Here is an 18153-nt window from a genome sequence, read left to right on the forward strand (position 1 = left end):
GATTTCATGAAGTTGAAATGTCAACACTTCAAAAGAAAAGAAACGTCAACAGATTATTTAAACAAAATGATTTCAAACGGACTTTAAAGTAAAACATTTAAAAAGTGCACTTAAGATGCAAGTGTTCTGTGTTAAGAAACAAAAATTGAAATGTCCGTCTTTGAGTACACTTAAGTAGCCTTTTATTTCATTAATACAAAACTATCTGCAAGTAGTTTTTTTAAGTAGTCTTAAGATTTGAAGTACACTACAAGTGCACATTTAATACAGTTAAGCATACTTATTTTTACCTCTTAGTGTAAATACATAATCATTGCTGTTCTAAATACTTAAATATAGTTTCATTTTACTTCATAAAAGAAATGTGATTAGCAGATACCAGATAATTTTGGAAAGATCCTGTCGAGTAGAACTACAGTGTTTTTCATTTTCAAAGTCAAATTTTATTGATGAACTTTCACAATTACAGGCAGATCTCAAACGTTCATTAAACATACTTCTCATTTGCCAAGTCGTGCAAAGAGGTCATGAAACAAGTATTATTGAGACAAGAGAGGCTCCATCTGTCTCTGATCAATTTGTCTTGTTAATAAGTCTGGAGAGGAAGCCAGGCAGACTTTAATTTCTTTAATCCTCATTTGGAACATAGTATAAAAAGACATGACATTTCTTCAGTCTATCTGTCTGTCTGTTTTTATTTTCAATACTAATTATTATGACAAAGGCAACCTGTTCAGACTTCAATTACGTTTATCCAATTTTCTGTTTTAATTTCGTCTTAGTGCCCCATGACATGACTTCACTGTACCATGAACTGAAAAAAAAAAAAAGATCAAAACCTAATTAAACCACGACCTCCAACAATATATGCAATTATCCAATCGAGGAGCAGTTCTTTTTATAAAATGCCATACTTATATAAGTGTTAATAATAAGCTTTCATTATTTCAAAAGTAGTCAGCCTTTGTGTTATAAGTTTTAATATATTCTGTTCCATAGCTCTTTAATGGTGGTTCATACTCGGATTATGTTTTATTTATATTTTGCATGTTTTATCGGATGTAAATTAACAACACTTACGTTTGTAAATCTCGATGCTATTTTAAAAAAAGAAATGCAAACTCAAACTGTATTATATGTAATAGTTTCGTGCTGTGATGATATCTGTCAGAAAGTCTTAAGAGACTTATACAGCTTATCACAATGCCTTTGAGGATCCAAATGTTTCTTTCTTTGTCTCTGAAAGCTTTTCATTCACTTTAAGGTAATTGAGGCGTCCCGGCACTTTTGCATGGTGTCGCGCTTGAATAAAGGCCACATGCTTCAACACTCTTTGAGTCATTGTTTGGGTGCAGTGCTTGGTTTAAAATGGTTTAAAATAGAGTCCATACCAATAGGTGCTAAATAAATGTCTTGCATGATTAGGCCACATATAGGCCTACTTTATTCAATGCCAAAAGCAAATAAATAAAAGCAGTTGTTAAGTTAAAACCATGATTGAAAGTAGGATTTTTGCAGGTGGTGTATATTGTAGATTTGTTTTCTTTTCAGTTCATTTGAGTTTTGAGATGTAAACATAAGGGAGCAGCGGATGTTTACCCTGCAGTGAGATATTGATTTGCAGTGCTCAGTGAAACGTGAGTGTGAGCACAAATGCACAGACTCCACTGCTTTTACTTTGTGTGACAATTCATTTTTAAAGGATGCCTCTCCCAAATCAATTTCAAATGCTGGTCCGTCATGCCAGAAAGCTGTACTTCTAGGTCGTTGTCACACTATTGTTTAATTTCATTGTATGTACGTCCTTTAACACTAAACACTCATATTTGCATCTATCCAAACTGGTTTTACTTGCACATTACGTTACACATGGGGGGAAAAAAGCATCTGGCAATAGACAAGAATAACTATATGTCGAAGAAAAGTTTTTGTCATGTATGTCATATGCTGCTTGTGTATTATTTTTGCAAGTGAATATTTTCTTTCATGAAGGTAAATGTGTGTATTTGTCATCCTATAAAAGAACGTTTTTTTTTTATGTAAAACATTTGTTTTAGATATGCAATCGATTTGTGTTGTCATGATAGAAATTGCAATTTTGTGTAATGTCAAATTTTTTCCCACGTTTAATATGCTGCATGTGAAGGAGAATATATTTGTATTATTTGTATATTTTTATTCTATATATATATATATATATATATATATATATATATATATATATATATATATATATGTATATATATATATATATATATATATATATGTATATATATATATATATATATATATATATATATATATATATATGTATGTATCTCTCTCTGTGTGTGTGTGTGTGTGTGTGTATTTCTAATAATAAAAATGTTGTACCCGTGTGTGTGTGTGTGTGTGTGTGTTTTTTAACATATACACTCAAATTATTAGTTTCCTTTAGGAAAGAGAATGCATTTATTTGTTTGTTTGTTATTTTTGCAATAAATATTGTTAATATAATATTGTAATAACAAGATAATATATATAGAACAATGTTTTAATAAACAACATTTTTTTAATTTGTGTAGATAATTTGACTAGTCTAATTTTGTCCCAAAATAAATCATATTGTTCTGAATGTCATATGCTGCATGTGTATTTTATGCAATACAACTGAATATGATTTTCAAAGGATAATGCTTCGGTATGTGTTTTCTATTTTTTGGATTCAACTTCTTTTTTTTTTTCTTTTTTGCAGTTGATTTGTTTTGCCATGATAGAAATGCTATCAAATGTTCTGTAATGCAATACCAAATAAGATTGCAGTTTATGTTTTTAAATCCTAGGATGGGTGAGTTCTTGTCTGTTTGTTGTCTAGGCTGAGGTGCAATGGGAGATATAAGGTTGCAATAGCTGTAAACCTGAGCAAGCTCCCCGTCACGTCTCTCCAGAGGGATGACTCTCACACACTTACGTAGTCTTTTGGCATCATTCCCTCGGAAGTACAAGGCATGGCACCAGGAATTCCCCCCCGTTACAGGATAGTGAGTGCCACTTGATGGAAGCCCCTCCAAGACTGTAGGTCAAACCGATCAGTGACAGGCCAACGAGAACATCTATATCTCCCTGCCTCCCGCGCTCACTTCTGTTGTTTAACGTTGCCATGGATCTGAGGTTGCGTTGCTATGCCACAAGGACATTGTGTTTTCAACCAGTGGTGAGTGCTATTTGCTTTCAAAGCATGGGTTATTCATAAAAACAAATAATCATTTATTTTAGGTTTAATGAGACAAAGCAGGCTACACCAGAAAAAGCTTGTTTTATAACAACTGCACTCTTACATACATTATATTACAGTCATTGACTCCCTTTTTTTAGAACACCACACAAATCTATTTACTCAATGGCTTTTTAGTTCATTCTTTAAAAAAAAAAAAGTCCTAATTTTCAGAGCTTTTCTTCTTCCGTATTTATTTAGCTTTTCATCTGAAACTACTCACTGCTAGGTTCCGTCTCGTCGTCTTGCAACAACCTTTGACCCTTGACCTCTGACCTCAAGTGAATGGAATTCACAACAAAGATTAAAATTCCTCAAGGAGGAACATGCTCCTCTCATCATTAATACACTACATGTCCGATTTCTTTTTTTTGTTTTGTTTTTTGTTTTTTTTATCACATACAATACAAAGTCCATTATGTACATCCTCTCGTCTGTACTGATGGTGAAAACAGGTATTTCGTTTGGCTGAGCGCAGTGGAAGTGTTTAGGTCCTCTTTTGTAATTCTCTCTAATCATGCAGTGGACAAAAGCTTTTTAAACAGTTGGTCGGTTCAGCGACAAAGTCTCGACATGTTATCGCATGAGTCCTGGTCCATTGTGAGGCTCCTTCCTCGTGAAGCTTATTCCTATTCTGTCCTTTCAGAAACTATAACAAGTTCATGATGCCTCGGAGTCAAATGTGGGTTTGGCTAGACAAGAGCTTGAAATTCGGGTTGGGTTTTTCGGAGAGTGCTAGACGTTGGGACTTCATACTGGCCGGTCCACAGCATACTGGCAGGGGCTTAGGTTGGACACGGGGTTCTGCACGGCCGGGTAAGCGAAGTTGGCGTGCTGTTTGGCCTTGAGCCGGAGGCTGGCCAGACTGGAGTTACAGGTGTCTCTGTACATGTACGGACTGGCCGTGGTGGCATAAGGGCAGGCCGCTGCCGACACTGCAGCAGAATTGAGGGTGGGGCTGTTCAGGTTGTTCAGGTTTCCCAGGTTATTGAGGCCTGAGCCCGGCACCCCTGCCACTGCCGAGGGCACCATGGAGGAGGCCATGTTCATGGAAGGGATGGAGCTGGGCGAGGAGAACATTGGCTGGGACGACAGCGGGCTTACATTCATGGAGTTGAAGAAAGGAAAGCTTTTGGCTGACAGCGGGCTGCTGGCCAGGCTCTTGGTGGCCCAGTTGTTGTAGGAATATCCCGAGTACATGTCGTCGTAGGGCTGCATGAGTCCGTTGAATTGGGCGCCGAAGCCGTTCTTGCACAGCTCGGCTTGCTGGTTCCTTTCACGCTTTCTCCATTTGGCGCGGCGGTTTTTAAACCACACCTGTTGGAAAGACAATGAGGAAGGCGTTAAAAACAGGGCTTACGACGGATGTGCATTTAATTCATGCAAAACAACACATTTTGAATACATATTCATAGTGTGCTCCTAATGCCAAATATAAAAGACAGAACTTTAATATTCCGATTCGAGCAAGAAAAGTTCCACCAGGCAGAATTTAAGTGCTTCATTTATTAAACTAATTTATTCACTTATTATGAGTTTCCCCGGTGAGAAATGTCATTAAAGAGCTTCCCTCTCATTTAGTCGATTTGATATCCTATTTTAAGGGGATATTGGGTGGATTAAAGTTTTAAGGTGAAAATTTAAATGAATATATTTCATTTAGCTCTCTGAGAAATTATAAAGCTGTTTTCTTGTCTGTCTTTTCCCTTTGAAAGTGTTCACAGACTGTAATTAGTAAAGAAACACAGGGGAGGAAAATAAGAAATTAAGAACTCCTTTGAATTATTTTTAATGCAATCCTTTATGTAAATGTTTTGCTTTAAAAGTAACATCCATTATATGACAGTGGCACCAAAAATGCCTTCACCATAACTCATGGCATTTTTTAATATTAGGAACTTCTAAATAAATATGAGAAAGACATAAACAATCATTTATATTATATGTGACTCAAAGTTAATGTCTTCACATACAAAATTAAAATAAAATCTTAATAACTATTCATGATTTCTGCACTTGTGTGTGTAATTATACTTGTGATTCAGCCTGTTTTCTGGGAATATTTTATGACATCTTTTATCCAGTGTTCTGTAAATGATACCAGTTTATATTGGGAGAGAGGGAATACCCTCCTCTGTGAATGTTCCACTGACACTTCGGCAATGGTGTTTAAAGGCTTCCAAAATAACTGAATGCCAAATATAGTTCAGTGGTCGGTGTGTTCATTCTCTATATTTTTGGCATACAGGTATTTCATTATATATTAAATGGCAAGAATTTGTACTTGAAGCTATAAAGTTTATTTATTGAAATATATGGTTCCATGAGGAACCTTTAAAATCTACAGAGCCTTTCAAATACACAAATGTGTCCCTGGACCACACAACCAGTCTTTAGTGTCAATTTTATGAAATTGAGATTTATAAAGCTAAATAAATAAGCTTCCAATTGATGTATGGTTAATTAGGATCGGACAATATTTGGCAGAAATACAACTCTTTTAAAATCGGGAATCTGAGGGGGGCAAAAAAATCTAAACACTGAGAAAATCACCTTTGAAGTTGTCTTAGCAAAGTTTATTACTTATCAAAAATTAAGTTTTGTTGTATTTACAGTAGGAAATAAGCTAAATATCATCATGAAACATGATTTTTATTTAATATCCTAATGATTTTTGGCATAAAAGGAAAATCAATCATTTTGACCCATACAATGTTTTTTTGGCTATTGCTACAAATATACCCATGCGACTTAAGACTGGTTTTGTGGTCCAGGGTCACAAATTATCTTTATAGTGGAAAACATTTTCTTTCGATTATTCTTCACACCAAATTTTTTTTATTATTTTAAGACCTGTTCAATGAAAAGTGCAAGGTGCTTTGCTGTGGAACCTTCATTCAGCATCTCCAAAGTTCTGTTGACTTTAAATTACAAAATCGTGAGTGAATGGTTAACAAATGTACATCCATCCTCTCAACATTGATATAATGAAAGTCAAAACCAGCATCAGTTGGAGAAGAACCCTTTGCAGTCATGTGTGGTCCATTGTGGGGGTTTTTAAAGTATCCTGGGTCAAGCTGGCATCAGGTCAGAGCCATGATTTAGGGTTTGTGAGTTTATTAGGAGCACATACTCTATCAATTGCGTAAATCAATATGACAGCAGAAGCATGTGGAATATGTGGCACAGGGTTCCAGCTGGGATTACTGAAATACATGCACAGTTCAGGAGGCCACTGACAGACATTAGGAAAGGGGTATCTCTACCTCTGTTGTTCTTTCAAAATAACAACCAAGACTGTGTGCTATGTGACCTTTCCTCTGGCCAACATGAATTTGATCCATTAGATGCGCGCCAGCCGAGGAGGTAGCGATTGTATTGTCATGCATCAGAACGGGAGCCCACCTGCTCTCTTTGTGAACATCACCCATCAAACTTCTGCTTTTTGTTGGAACAGAAGGTCACAAAACTTTTCTAGGCTTTTCTAAGCATGTTACATCACAGATCTCAGTTTAGCAGTATTCTGGAAACAGACAAAAAAAATAAAAAATGCCACAGCCAATACCAAAGCCCATGTCTAGTGTTTAAGTGTTCCTGAAAATCCTGGAATAGCCCGGGCCTATAATTTATGTCCCGTGGTTCAAAAGGACGCCCTTTCATTACACACTATCCAAATGCACTGTATAGTGACAGCATAGTGAACATAATTTCTTATCTTTGTCAGTCAGCGTGTCAACTCGGTGTGGTTTTGGTTATAGCATCTGCACATTTTTCTGAATGTACTATGTAGCTATGCATTTGTTTAGCATGGCAGGGACACGTACCCGTACTCTTGCTTCTGTGAGGTTGGTCCACACAGCGATCTCCTCTCGTGTGCTCATGTCAGGATAGCGGTTCCTCTGAAAGGTGGCTTCAAGTTCCTGGAGCTGCTGGCTGGTGAAGTGTGTCCTTTGCCGGCGCTGTTTTTTCTTTAAAGAGCCGTCCTCTGGGTTCGACTCATCTGTGTGGTTCTGATGGGACTTCTCTGTGTCTGTATGGGTCACAGGAAAAGGCATAAATAAAACACTCTTAAACCGGAATGGTTCCTTGAAGAACCTTTAACATTGTACAAAAGCTTTTATAGTGGATTTAAATTCTTTAGATTGTAAAATGTTCTTATAAGAAAAAAATAAAATAAGGAACCTTTATTTTTAATTATGCACATATACACAAGTCCCACTATTATAAAAATATAATAGATTACAAAATAAGCTGTGGATAAACATATAAGTGTTAAATACAAAAAAGCACTCTGTTTCTGTTTGGTTTGAAAACAGGACAAGATCAACTGCGGTGTTTTTTGTATGTCTGATGAAAATCATCCCACTGTGGTGTAGAGTTCTTCAAATTGCAAATTCAAGACCCCACAGAAAGGGCTAAATTAGCTGACCACATAATCCTGGGATCAGCCATTAGTGACAGGGCAGGTTTGGGGCTGTTTGGCAAGAGCTTAACTCTCTAGGAGCAGTTCGAACTAATCAGCAAGCTTTCCAGGACTCAGCAGGGCCTCTAGAAAACCACCAAGACATCATGCTGCCATCTGTCAGTCGACAGATAGGCTATACCCTTTAACTCTTTAAAACATTGTCTATTAAGAAGAAGGCACAAAAAATTAAATTAATTAAATTTTGAAATAACAAGATCAATAATTTTTAAGTTAAACTAAAAAATAGTTTATTTGAGTTATTGTAACTTGACAACATGGCTGAAGGATGAAAGAAGAAACTGATGAGAAATAAGAGAAACTGTGGGTTTGTAGGTAGGTTATCTCTATCCTTTCAGTGACAGAACGTAAGTAAATTAAGGAGAGGAACACTGAACCTTCAACACCGACCCGCTATTTCTTCAGTCCTTTTGTGTTAAATCTGTTACATATTGTTCATAAAAACAGATCAGATATATATTTATAGGCTAAATACCGTCAGAAGCAGTTGACTGAAAATACACGCGTTCACTTTTCGTTCAACACCTCAACCAAAAACCCCGTTGTATTAAATTAAAATTAATATATTATTCAGAATTTTGATGTACAGACTGAATTTAAATTCTTGATTGGGGCCATGTTTTAAAATAAAGATTTGAGTAATAATAGGACTAATAATAACTTTTTATAAATAGAGTGTAAAGCATTTACATGCGCTTTTCAGAACTGTGGTAAGGCTCCTGAAAGAGTAAAAAGTCTAAATAAACCCATAACAAAGTAGGCTGTAAATAAAAGGTGGAAATGCCTGATTATAATTAAATAGCTAAATCTAGCCTAATAGTGTTTAACTGAGTGAGTGGCGTTCACTATTTCTGTGCTGTTCATTATTTATTAACGGGCGACCGCTCTTTATAGCATGTTTCTAAAAATGTAAACGTTACAAAGCCACAAATTATTCGTGATATATTTATGTTAGGCGCATAGCTATCTTCTAGCCTACTGATGTAAATTGCGATCAAACTCAAAACGTTGTTTTATTTATTTATTTATTTTTACAGGAGACCTTCGCTGCTAGGTTTAAAATTATTAAAAGCAGGTTTAACATCGCTTACTCATTCTGTTAATATATTTTAATAGTGAACCTAATTTTTGCACCGATCTCCGCGTTGAAACTGTCAAATTGTAACGCGTTAGTCTGTACAGTTTAACACAGACTGCCTATAAGCCTATTAACAGTAATTTAAGTCGATAAATAGACGTTTTTCCTAGTTTGTTTATGAATACACAATCCTCTGTCATGCAGTGTCTCAAGTGCTTATCTCCTTCAGACCTTTGCTCTTTTCACAGGTGTTTAGGTTTATTCGTATAGGCCTACCGACTCAATCATTTGGATACCAAATTTGAGGCACAGAAATGAATAATTTATGCACCGTTCCATCAGCACGTGACTGGCTAGCCGGGATCTTCTCCTTCAAATGACTGTCATCAGTAGGCTTCACAATGCACACAGAAAGACAGTCCAACATCTGTAAAACGTAGACCTAGATTCAAATGACCTAAGATTATTCAAAACTACAACCAAAGATGCGGTGCTGTTATTACTAGCCCAACTCAACTCGAACACGAATTAAGTGGGGAAGAACGCAGTGTGCTCTAAAATACTCGACAGAACGAGCCTTCAGATGCTTCAGTCACGCATTTAGGTCGAAAAGCTGGATGTGGACTATATCTCAAAACTAGAAAATGAGCGTGTGCGTAACGATTAATATTTACAAAATTGCTTATTCTGTACATAGCATATTGACACAGTCTTAAAAATAAGGGTTGGCATCAGTGGTTCAACAGAGAGCATTTATCGTCCAGGAAACCTTTCATTCCAAAAAAAAAAAAAGGTTCTTTGGATTATTAAAATGTTCTTCACACTAAGAAAAAAAATATTTATTTTCAGAACTGTCACTGAAAGGTTCTTTATTTAACCTCTTTTTTATTCAATTCAATTCATTTTCAAGCTTAGACTAGTGTCTAATATATGAATGCGTTGTTGTGTTTTAATTATAGATGAAGATGAACTGACCACTGTTGTCCTGGCCTTTGCATCCCGGATCATGCTGAGGAGTCCCGGAGTCTGAGAGAGACAGTGCCGGGCTACGAGCCTCACTGTCCGTTAGAAGGTTAAAATCCATCACCTCGACCGCCAGGCTCTGCGAACAGCACAAAGACATATTTACATTAATGATGATTCACCAATAAAGGTACACGAGCTCAGGCTATTGGCTAATACACATGAGACTGCATTGTTTGCTCAGGTTCACTGTGACGCAGCTCATCTTATTCTGACTTGTAATCACTAGGCCTAAATAAAAGATACTAAATACTTTTATGCATAGATTTTTTTTTGATTTAGCATGTTCTGTTCTTGTTAATCCGAATTCCTTAAATATACATATAGCCTAATAATTCACGATTGATCAAATTCACAATTGACTGGAAACTCAAAGAACCCATTTAACAGAATAGAAATAAACAGGTTAAATGGATGGAAACATATGTTCTGTTATGTAAGGTTGTAATGATGAAAAATAATTTTCACAATCTGACTGTCCGTTTATCATAATCAATGTTTTTGTCAATTGACTTCGATGTTATTATTATTATAGGGTCTATTAATAATAATAATAATAATAATAATAATACATCTTTATTTAGGCCTATTTATTTATTTTTACTGTTAATTTTTGTAAGAAACGAAAACAGTGTAGCCTAATTAAACATTAATAAATAAACCCATGTCTAGACTAAATCAGAACAGCTAGATAGGAAACAATAAACCTAATCCACAATACGAATGATTTGCATGTTTCATCGTATCAAATTAGATGTAGTAATGAAGGCCAGCGCATTGTTTTGTGTTGCAAATCTCTAAAATGTCAGGCGGGGTTCATCCGTGTACAACTGTCTGAAGATGTTTTGGACACCGAGCAACAAACGTTGAAAATTACGTGAAGCCTCGTAATAGAGCCTAAAATAACAGCTTGTTTATTTATGCTACACCCTAGAGATTTAGAAACATAATCACTAGCCTACTGCGTCTTGAAATCTGTGATGTGACTGAATGAAGAGTGAAAACGGATTAGAATTCAGCAAAAAGCACTTAAACTCGCGCGCGTAACTGAAGGCTTTTATGATTTCCTGTATTTTGTTTGCTTTTGGATTTCACCTCTTTTGAATGACTCATAAATTGTTCAAGTCGTAAAGGTTGGCTGATATTTGCATAAAATAAATATAAAAAAATAAATAAAAAATTGCCCTTTTCTCCACACTTTTGAACTCCATTTTTTATTATATATTTTTTTATTATTATTAAACTTCTTCATCATTACGAACTCACACACACACAACATGCATGCTTATTCCCATTTTACAACAAGTATCATAGAGATAGCTGAATCTCATAGAGATACATGGAAATTTTCTTATACTCTATCAATTAATCAAAAAAGCAGGTTTCTATATTTCCCTGAACAGCGCGTAAAAACGCTCATAATAAAAGAACGGATCGGTCAGGTTCACTTGCTTTCACAGACATCAAAGGGCAATAAATATACGCACATTCAGTTAAAATATACTCTAAACGAGAGAATAAAAACATTGGTTAAAAACTAATTTAAAATGATAATCCCCTGCGCATGCGACATGATAGGCCTGAATTTACTTGGCACATCCCTTCAAGTGGGCCTTTAATTTAATAAGAATAATAATACATCCTATTATACTTCTATTTATTCACATGTTTTTTTTTTATTATTGTGATTCTGCAGTAAGTTTAAAACTGATTTTCAATTTTATTTTGTTATTTTTTTAGTGAGAAGTAAATGAGCGCCCCTTTTCATCGCCCATTTTTCTCACAGTGCACTACTGTGCATGTACACCATGGCAACATTTCAGCATTATTCCTGCATTTAGGGAGTTAAATAAATGTTGATATTGGAGAAAGTTGTGACCTTAGTTCAGCACCTTAAGACCTGACAGCTCCCACAACGACACGCTTAAAGTTCTACTTAAAACGAGCGACACAATATCGGCCATTATTACACAGCGTAAATTATGAACGCTTTATCAACATTATTTGAACCTAGGCCTACTGTATTCAACAATAGTGTCTCAATACATACACCAGCCAAGTTATTCACAACATACTTTCGTTAGTTAGTGGAATATTAATGAAAGGTTAGTAAAATATTAATTCAAGTGTATGTTCACTATTATAAATGGAATTTCAGAACGTCACCACTTCTTTCTTTCTAGTTTCAAATACATGTCAAACCAATAAAACCTACTAAAACATGGAAACCTCCATCAATTGAGAAAGCAGATTTCAGTAACAAACAATGCCATATAGTGATCACGGAAGTGTTCAGTATTCATGAGGTGACAGACCCTGAGGATGTTGAGATTATCAGTGGTGATAAATAGACGACAGGCTAACATGTTATATCACTGATTTTGAACACTTTCTGCACTTAAAACTAGTGTTTACTGCAAATCACATTTCCAAGTATTTTTTGTTTTTAGTTGATAAACAGTGAAATTCTATTACATATTGTGAAAATACAACAGAATATTTTTAGTAGATATGTTATCAATAAAAAAATGCAATAATTTAAATTGAAGAAAAGCGTGTTCATTGTATACATCAGACTGTTGAAAGATGTGCTGAAAACACTTAGGCCTAGATACTCAATATAACGAATACTTAAAAGAAAACATTTGCATAACAAATATGTGCTTTACCAAAGCAGGGTGTCCTGTTAAATTATAATGATTTGTTTCAGAGCACAGGACGGCATGCCATTTGATTTCACAGATTTTACAGATTTATATGATGCGGGCAAATTGAAATTAATTAATTAATTCATATTCATCAGAAAAAATATTATTTTTTTCTATATTCTACATACATTGTTCTAGCACTACACTTTCTTGCTCCATGCACCTTGTTAATTATCAATCAAAATGTATTTTTTATTTATTTATTTATTTTATAAAATACGACCAAATCTAATAAATCTATGCATTTGAATCTAATTGACAATTGATGTAACTTGCCTTGTAAGTGCAGCTGGCCTGTGGGGAGGCTACCATGAGAATGCCGAATTACAATCTGAACTATAGATATACTTCAACACATGCCCAGAGTGACTTTGGCAGGCTGCTCAGATGTTGTATCTTTTGGCCCGAGCTATAGGTGATGTAAACTGGTTATTTCATCCTAAGCAAGGTGTCAGTGCACCCCCCACCCCTGCCAGGACTTATGACATTATTACATTTCAAACTCTATCAAGGGTCCTCTTAGGATAGTGGGCCAACAAGGCCAGTGATCAAAGACTCCATGCAAATGCCACAGATGAACTGATAGGTTTCTTCAATGTAAAAAAAATGGAGAGACCAAAAGGGAAAGTGACCAGGTTTTTCTCACCTTGGTTTATCTCATGGTTATGTATAGAACTGGCTTATGTAACCAATTGTCCATAAATATCTGGAGGGTTTATTTTCAAATTGTTAAAGGTTAATATGGACTACAATAATAATAATAAAGTATTTATGATATTTATGATAATTTTATATGCTATTATTATTATTATTATTATTATTATTATTATTATTTTAATTTTCTGTGAAAAAAAAGTTTGGCTCAAACTTTATGTCTCTTTTTGGAGGTGCACATCATGTGTTGATGCCAGTTGGAGAAAGGAAATGTAAGATGGTTTTGAGATATTCGTAGGCTGGAATGCATGTCAGTGAGGGGGGCAGTTCATATACACGACATCAATCTCATTAAAATATATATCTCTAATAAGAGAAGAGATAATGGAGGTAAAATCCTCTCGTTTTTCAGAAGATTGCTGGGTCCATCTGTTGTTTCGATGGAGGCAGACATCATACATTTCCACGGGCTGCTGCATTATCTCAGGAATTATTCATAAACGCGTTTAGAATTAATTCCTTGGATTAAGAGTTGATTAAGATGTGTGTCACTTTGCTGTCTGAGAACTTATTAAGGGCCCACTCGAGCCGGCGGCAGATGGAATTTCTACCCAGTGTTTGTAGATGTTAATTTCTCCCCTCCTAACACCCATTTGCATTTGGCTGTGTATGTCTTTTCCTGCACGCACAGCTCCGATTATCCGTGTGCGGCGAGACGATCTTCGGGAGGAGATGCTAAGATCGGTCGGGTTTATTCCATTACACCGTGCGCACGCACTATTCACGTCCGACTGAGAGATAGATAGCTACAAATGTTTTTGGTAGGCCAAATGAAATGTGCAAACATCACACCCACAACCATTCTTGAGATGTTTTTTTTTTTTTTTAAGTGAGCAGAATATTAATTAAAAAAGTAGTTAAGGCTATATGTTTTTTGAGTAATTTTATATGACTGCAGCTGAAGCAAAATCATATGCTTGTACTTTGTGTATTATAGGCAACATGAGACATTATTGGCTAACCAAACACAAGAGCGTCACGCATTCTGTGCGTCTGTGCGCGTGGTTTAACAATGTATTATATATATTAAATAGATAGCCTATGCAATAGATAATAAGCTTTAAGATATCTAAATGTAGATATTTCGATTTTATGGTTGACTTTTGAGCATTTGTTTTTAGTTGAACGATATTTAGCGTTTCTAAAACTGGCTAAATAAATATTGTTGACAAATATTCAACAGCCATTTATCATAAACGATCTACAATTTAAATACTGAAATAAATAAAAAAACAACTAAGACAAAAAAAGAGCCTAATCGGATGCATTTTTGATCTCACGTTTTTGATACTCTCACAAAAATGTCTCAGTCAATCTTGTTTGACTATTTCGCCGCATGTAAATTTGTATTAACAGGTGCGTTTGTCTGAGTATTTTTCTTTTTTTTTTTTTTTTTTTTTTTTTTTTTTGCAGAACCGAAATGCCCCCGAAAAACTGTATGAAACTTATTGTAAGTTGCGCATGCCATTGTTCATTAATAACAAATTTGTAAAGCAAACTGTTTTAAAATAGGCTATAGCTAATATGATTCGTTTTTATACAAAATAACTGATTTCACTTGGCGCGGGTTGGACTCTCGGTTCTCCTACGGCTTCGGAGCACCTGCCACCCATCAGTTTGGGTAGGCTATATTGTATAAATATTTTCACTTAGCCTATAACAGACAATCCCGAAAAACCCATGTAGGCAATACAACAAAACAGAAAGAGAAATTCGGAGATATTTTGGCAGAGGTTTTATTTTACTATTGTTGTTTTTGTAATTCAATAGGCCTATATGAGTTGGCTGTATACAGTTGTAATTATTAAAAGATAGTCTTGACAAAAGTTTTACTAATCGCAGACAATTCAACAAATTTAGCTGAAGGCACAAACTGGTTTAAAGTCAACTTTAACAAAAATCAATATAAGCTAACAGAGTAGCTAATTTAAAACATTTAAAGTCTTCACAAGACAACGTTTAACTTAAAAAAATGTATCCGTGTTATAAAGATTTAAACAGGGTTTGTTAAGTCAAAATAATAGCTACTGAACTAATGGAGACATCATGTAGCCTAGAAACTTGCTTCGGTGTTTTTTTTGTCAGTGTTAACAAGTCGAACAATACTGATAACCTATAATCTATATTTTAAATAGTATATAAATAGAACTATATTAAATATTTTAACCGTAAAATAAAAACAATTTAAGTATTCTAACCCTAAAGACAAGATATAACACATTTTAAAGTAACCTGTAACCCTATAGTTTAGCTTCTGTACGTGCTGCACTTATAGGTTTGTACACTCGGTTCAGCCGGACATCATCACATATAACTTCAGCCCGATGACAAACGACACTCGCTCGCTCGTGTTTCTCCGCGGTCAAAGCTGGCTCTTCGTGAGCGATACATGTGCCACGATCCTTTCTGTCTAACGCGACAAGTCTGGACTCAGGTAGCCTGTTTTTGAAAGACTGGAAGGAGACAACATCCCCACGACTCCCCTGTCGCATGAGAACACATATCATCAGCACCGTGATTTTTGTCATGCATCTACTCACATGAATCCCGGTCTAGTAGAGGTAATCCTCGAAAAATGGACAACTTTTTGCGTTTACGCGTGTTAGCTGCTTTTCAGAAACGACGCAGTCGTTATGTAGAAAGTTCCTTAGGATGAGCAAACGAAACGAGACAGTTTTCCCTTTCTCTCTATCTCTCTCGGTGTTGTCTGTCAAAAGTTTTTAGCGGAGAGTGAAGGTTAGATCCCCATGCAGAGGGGGACTGACTTTATGCTAAATATCTCGTGCGACAGGTCCGCAGCAGAAAGGAATGCCCACCCCTTGACTCTCTCTCTCTCTCTCTCTCTCTCTCTCTCTCTCCAGACCTTTCTCTCTTTCTCACACAAGCGCTCGCTGAACATACACACATTAAATCAGAACCTCGGTCAATCACCCCGAGCTCACTCGCGTAGCTTCTTCAAAACCTTAAGATTTAAAACATGAACATTCTTGTAACTCATCGCGGTGCGTGCTAATATATGTGTTATAAGGCGTCGTTCCTTGCTCAGTAGCCTAAATAGAACGTTTTGTCTTCTCAACATTCTTAAAATAAAGGCTCTTTATTTGCTTATGGAACTTTTTAACGGTCTGCGAAAAAGAATTCTTCAGATTATTACTTGTTCTTTTATTAAAAACAGTTTACTTCTGTCGAAACAGAGGTTGTCTTTTGGAACCTGTATTTTAGACTGAATAGTTCATACCAAAATCCATCTATTAATAAAAACAAAAACAAAAAACGAATTAGGCTAGTTTAAAGCAGATATTTACACTATAGATGACTCTTTCTTGAGGCGTCATGGTTTTATTTATTTATGGTTATTCATCAAACAAATCTGCGTGATATATTTAGACAGCTTTTTCTGTCTCTTTAGGTAGAACAATAGCCTACAAAAAGCTCAAAGCAGACACTTAGTCTTAATAAATACGATGTTTTAGGTGTTCACGGTTCAGCACCTAACGTTAGTTACGTACATTATCCTAGACTGTAGCCTATAGCCTAGCCTACTCTCGATGACAATTCGATACATAAAGCGACTATGTAGCCTTTAGATTATTATAATGTATCACATGCAACAATTGAAGTCAAACAATACCGCCCTCCTTGGGCAACATTTCCGAATGTGGATAAGAGCTTTCTATGTTTTTCTAAAGATTCTGTACTTTTATTTTATTTAGTGGATATATGCTGTCCGTGTTAGGAAACAACTTTACCTTTGCAATATGTTTGAAACGCTGACATAGTGTACTGTAGGCTACAATCATCTGAAGCACTGTAACACAGTTAGTTCTTCTTCAGTTGCGATCTAACAATAAATATATGATTGGAAACGGCATTGCTTATTAATTGTCTCCAATGAACTGCACTATTTGCGCTCTTGTAGGTTGTGACAGGAGAAAATAAGCCCGTGTTTGTGAACTCTCAACGCCTCCGTCTTGAGGACACCTCTCTTTCGTCATCACTGACACTCAACCAACCCTGTTTGGACGTGACTTCGCCGAAGTCCCGCCCCTATTTTAATAATACGCTAACAGGATAACATTAATGTTACAATTATAAACATTCCAATTGGATTTTTAGTGTATAACTGGCAATCTTAAAAGTATGCCATTGATGTGTAACTGTATATGTCCAAATAACGACATAACCTCTTTAAAACCCCACGGGAAGTAAGGTTCCAGACTCGAAAGATCATTGGCTGAAAACAGCTGTCAGTTGACAGGAAATATCATGGTAGTGTGCGCCTGCACCATTTCCACGTCAGTAAATTTGCCTGTGGAGGAGATTACCAATCGGTGACAGAATACCTGTCTATTGCTTTTACAGAGAAACATCAGGGCATGACAACACTACGTGGAGCTGTCTAAAATGTAAGCCTTTATCCAACGCAGTTATCGAAGCATTATTATATGTCTGAACGCATTTGGTCGCTTGCTAAACTAGTTAGCCGAAATGAGTAGAAATGAATCTGAACGCCATTTTGGATTCGTGTGTTTTCATGTTTTTCTGATTTGACAGACGCATACACGTAAAAATATGAACAGACTCTTATAAAACACAACGAGGGAGCCCTGAGGACACATTTAAAATGATTGTTTGTTCTGGTTAACAGCTGTAACGTTATTCAGTGTGACAAACCGCTTGCTAGCTTGTTGACAGGATGGTTAGCTCCATCATCAACTGTGTTGTTTATTCATAAGTCTCTTCTTGTCTAAATTCATAGTTGCTTCTCGAAGTAGAAGATTTGTGGAAGACAGCTGAAGAAATGTGATGTGCAGGTCGCTTAGCATGTCATATTTTGTTATTGACAAGCTTTGCCAGCAGGCTCGCTGAGGATATTGGCCTACTGATCAATTCA

The 18153-nt window shown here is 35.8% G+C and overlaps 2 protein-coding genes across 5 annotated transcripts in view; one reads left to right on the plus strand and one right to left on the minus strand.

Annotated features, from left to right (window-relative positions):
• Nucleotides 1-3222: 3222 nt before the first annotated feature.
• On the minus strand, nucleotides 3223-16010 carry pitx3 (paired-like homeodomain 3). Its single transcript, XM_052573463.1, has 4 exons — nucleotides 15800-16010; nucleotides 9790-9916; nucleotides 7078-7283; nucleotides 3223-4570 (listed from the first exon to the last, which is right to left on the minus strand). Exons 2-4 carry the CDS (start codon nucleotides 9896-9898, stop codon nucleotides 4004-4006), a joined length of 882 nt encoding a protein of 293 aa, XP_052429423.1. The 5' UTR covers nucleotides 9899-9916; nucleotides 15800-16010; the 3' UTR covers nucleotides 3223-4003.
• A 1466-nt stretch (nucleotides 16011-17476) lies between these two features.
• Nucleotides 17477-18153, plus strand: part of gbf1 (golgi brefeldin A resistant guanine nucleotide exchange factor 1) — an 83587-nt gene continuing 82910 nt past the window's right edge. For 2 of the 4 annotated variants that reach the window (XM_052573464.1, XM_052573465.1), the window contains exon 1: nucleotides 17532-17665. The gene's annotated coding sequence lies outside the window, so the exon portion shown is untranslated. Of the gene's footprint in view, nucleotides 17666-18153 lie in introns of all 4 variants that reach the window. The other 2 variants (XM_052573466.1, XM_052573467.1) reach the window with 2 other exon arrangements.

The sequence above is a fragment of the Carassius gibelio genome, chromosome B13 (assembly GCF_023724105.1).
Source record: "Carassius gibelio isolate Cgi1373 ecotype wild population from Czech Republic chromosome B13, carGib1.2-hapl.c, whole genome shotgun sequence".
Classification (NCBI taxonomy): Eukaryota; Metazoa; Chordata; class Actinopteri; order Cypriniformes; family Cyprinidae; genus Carassius; species Carassius gibelio.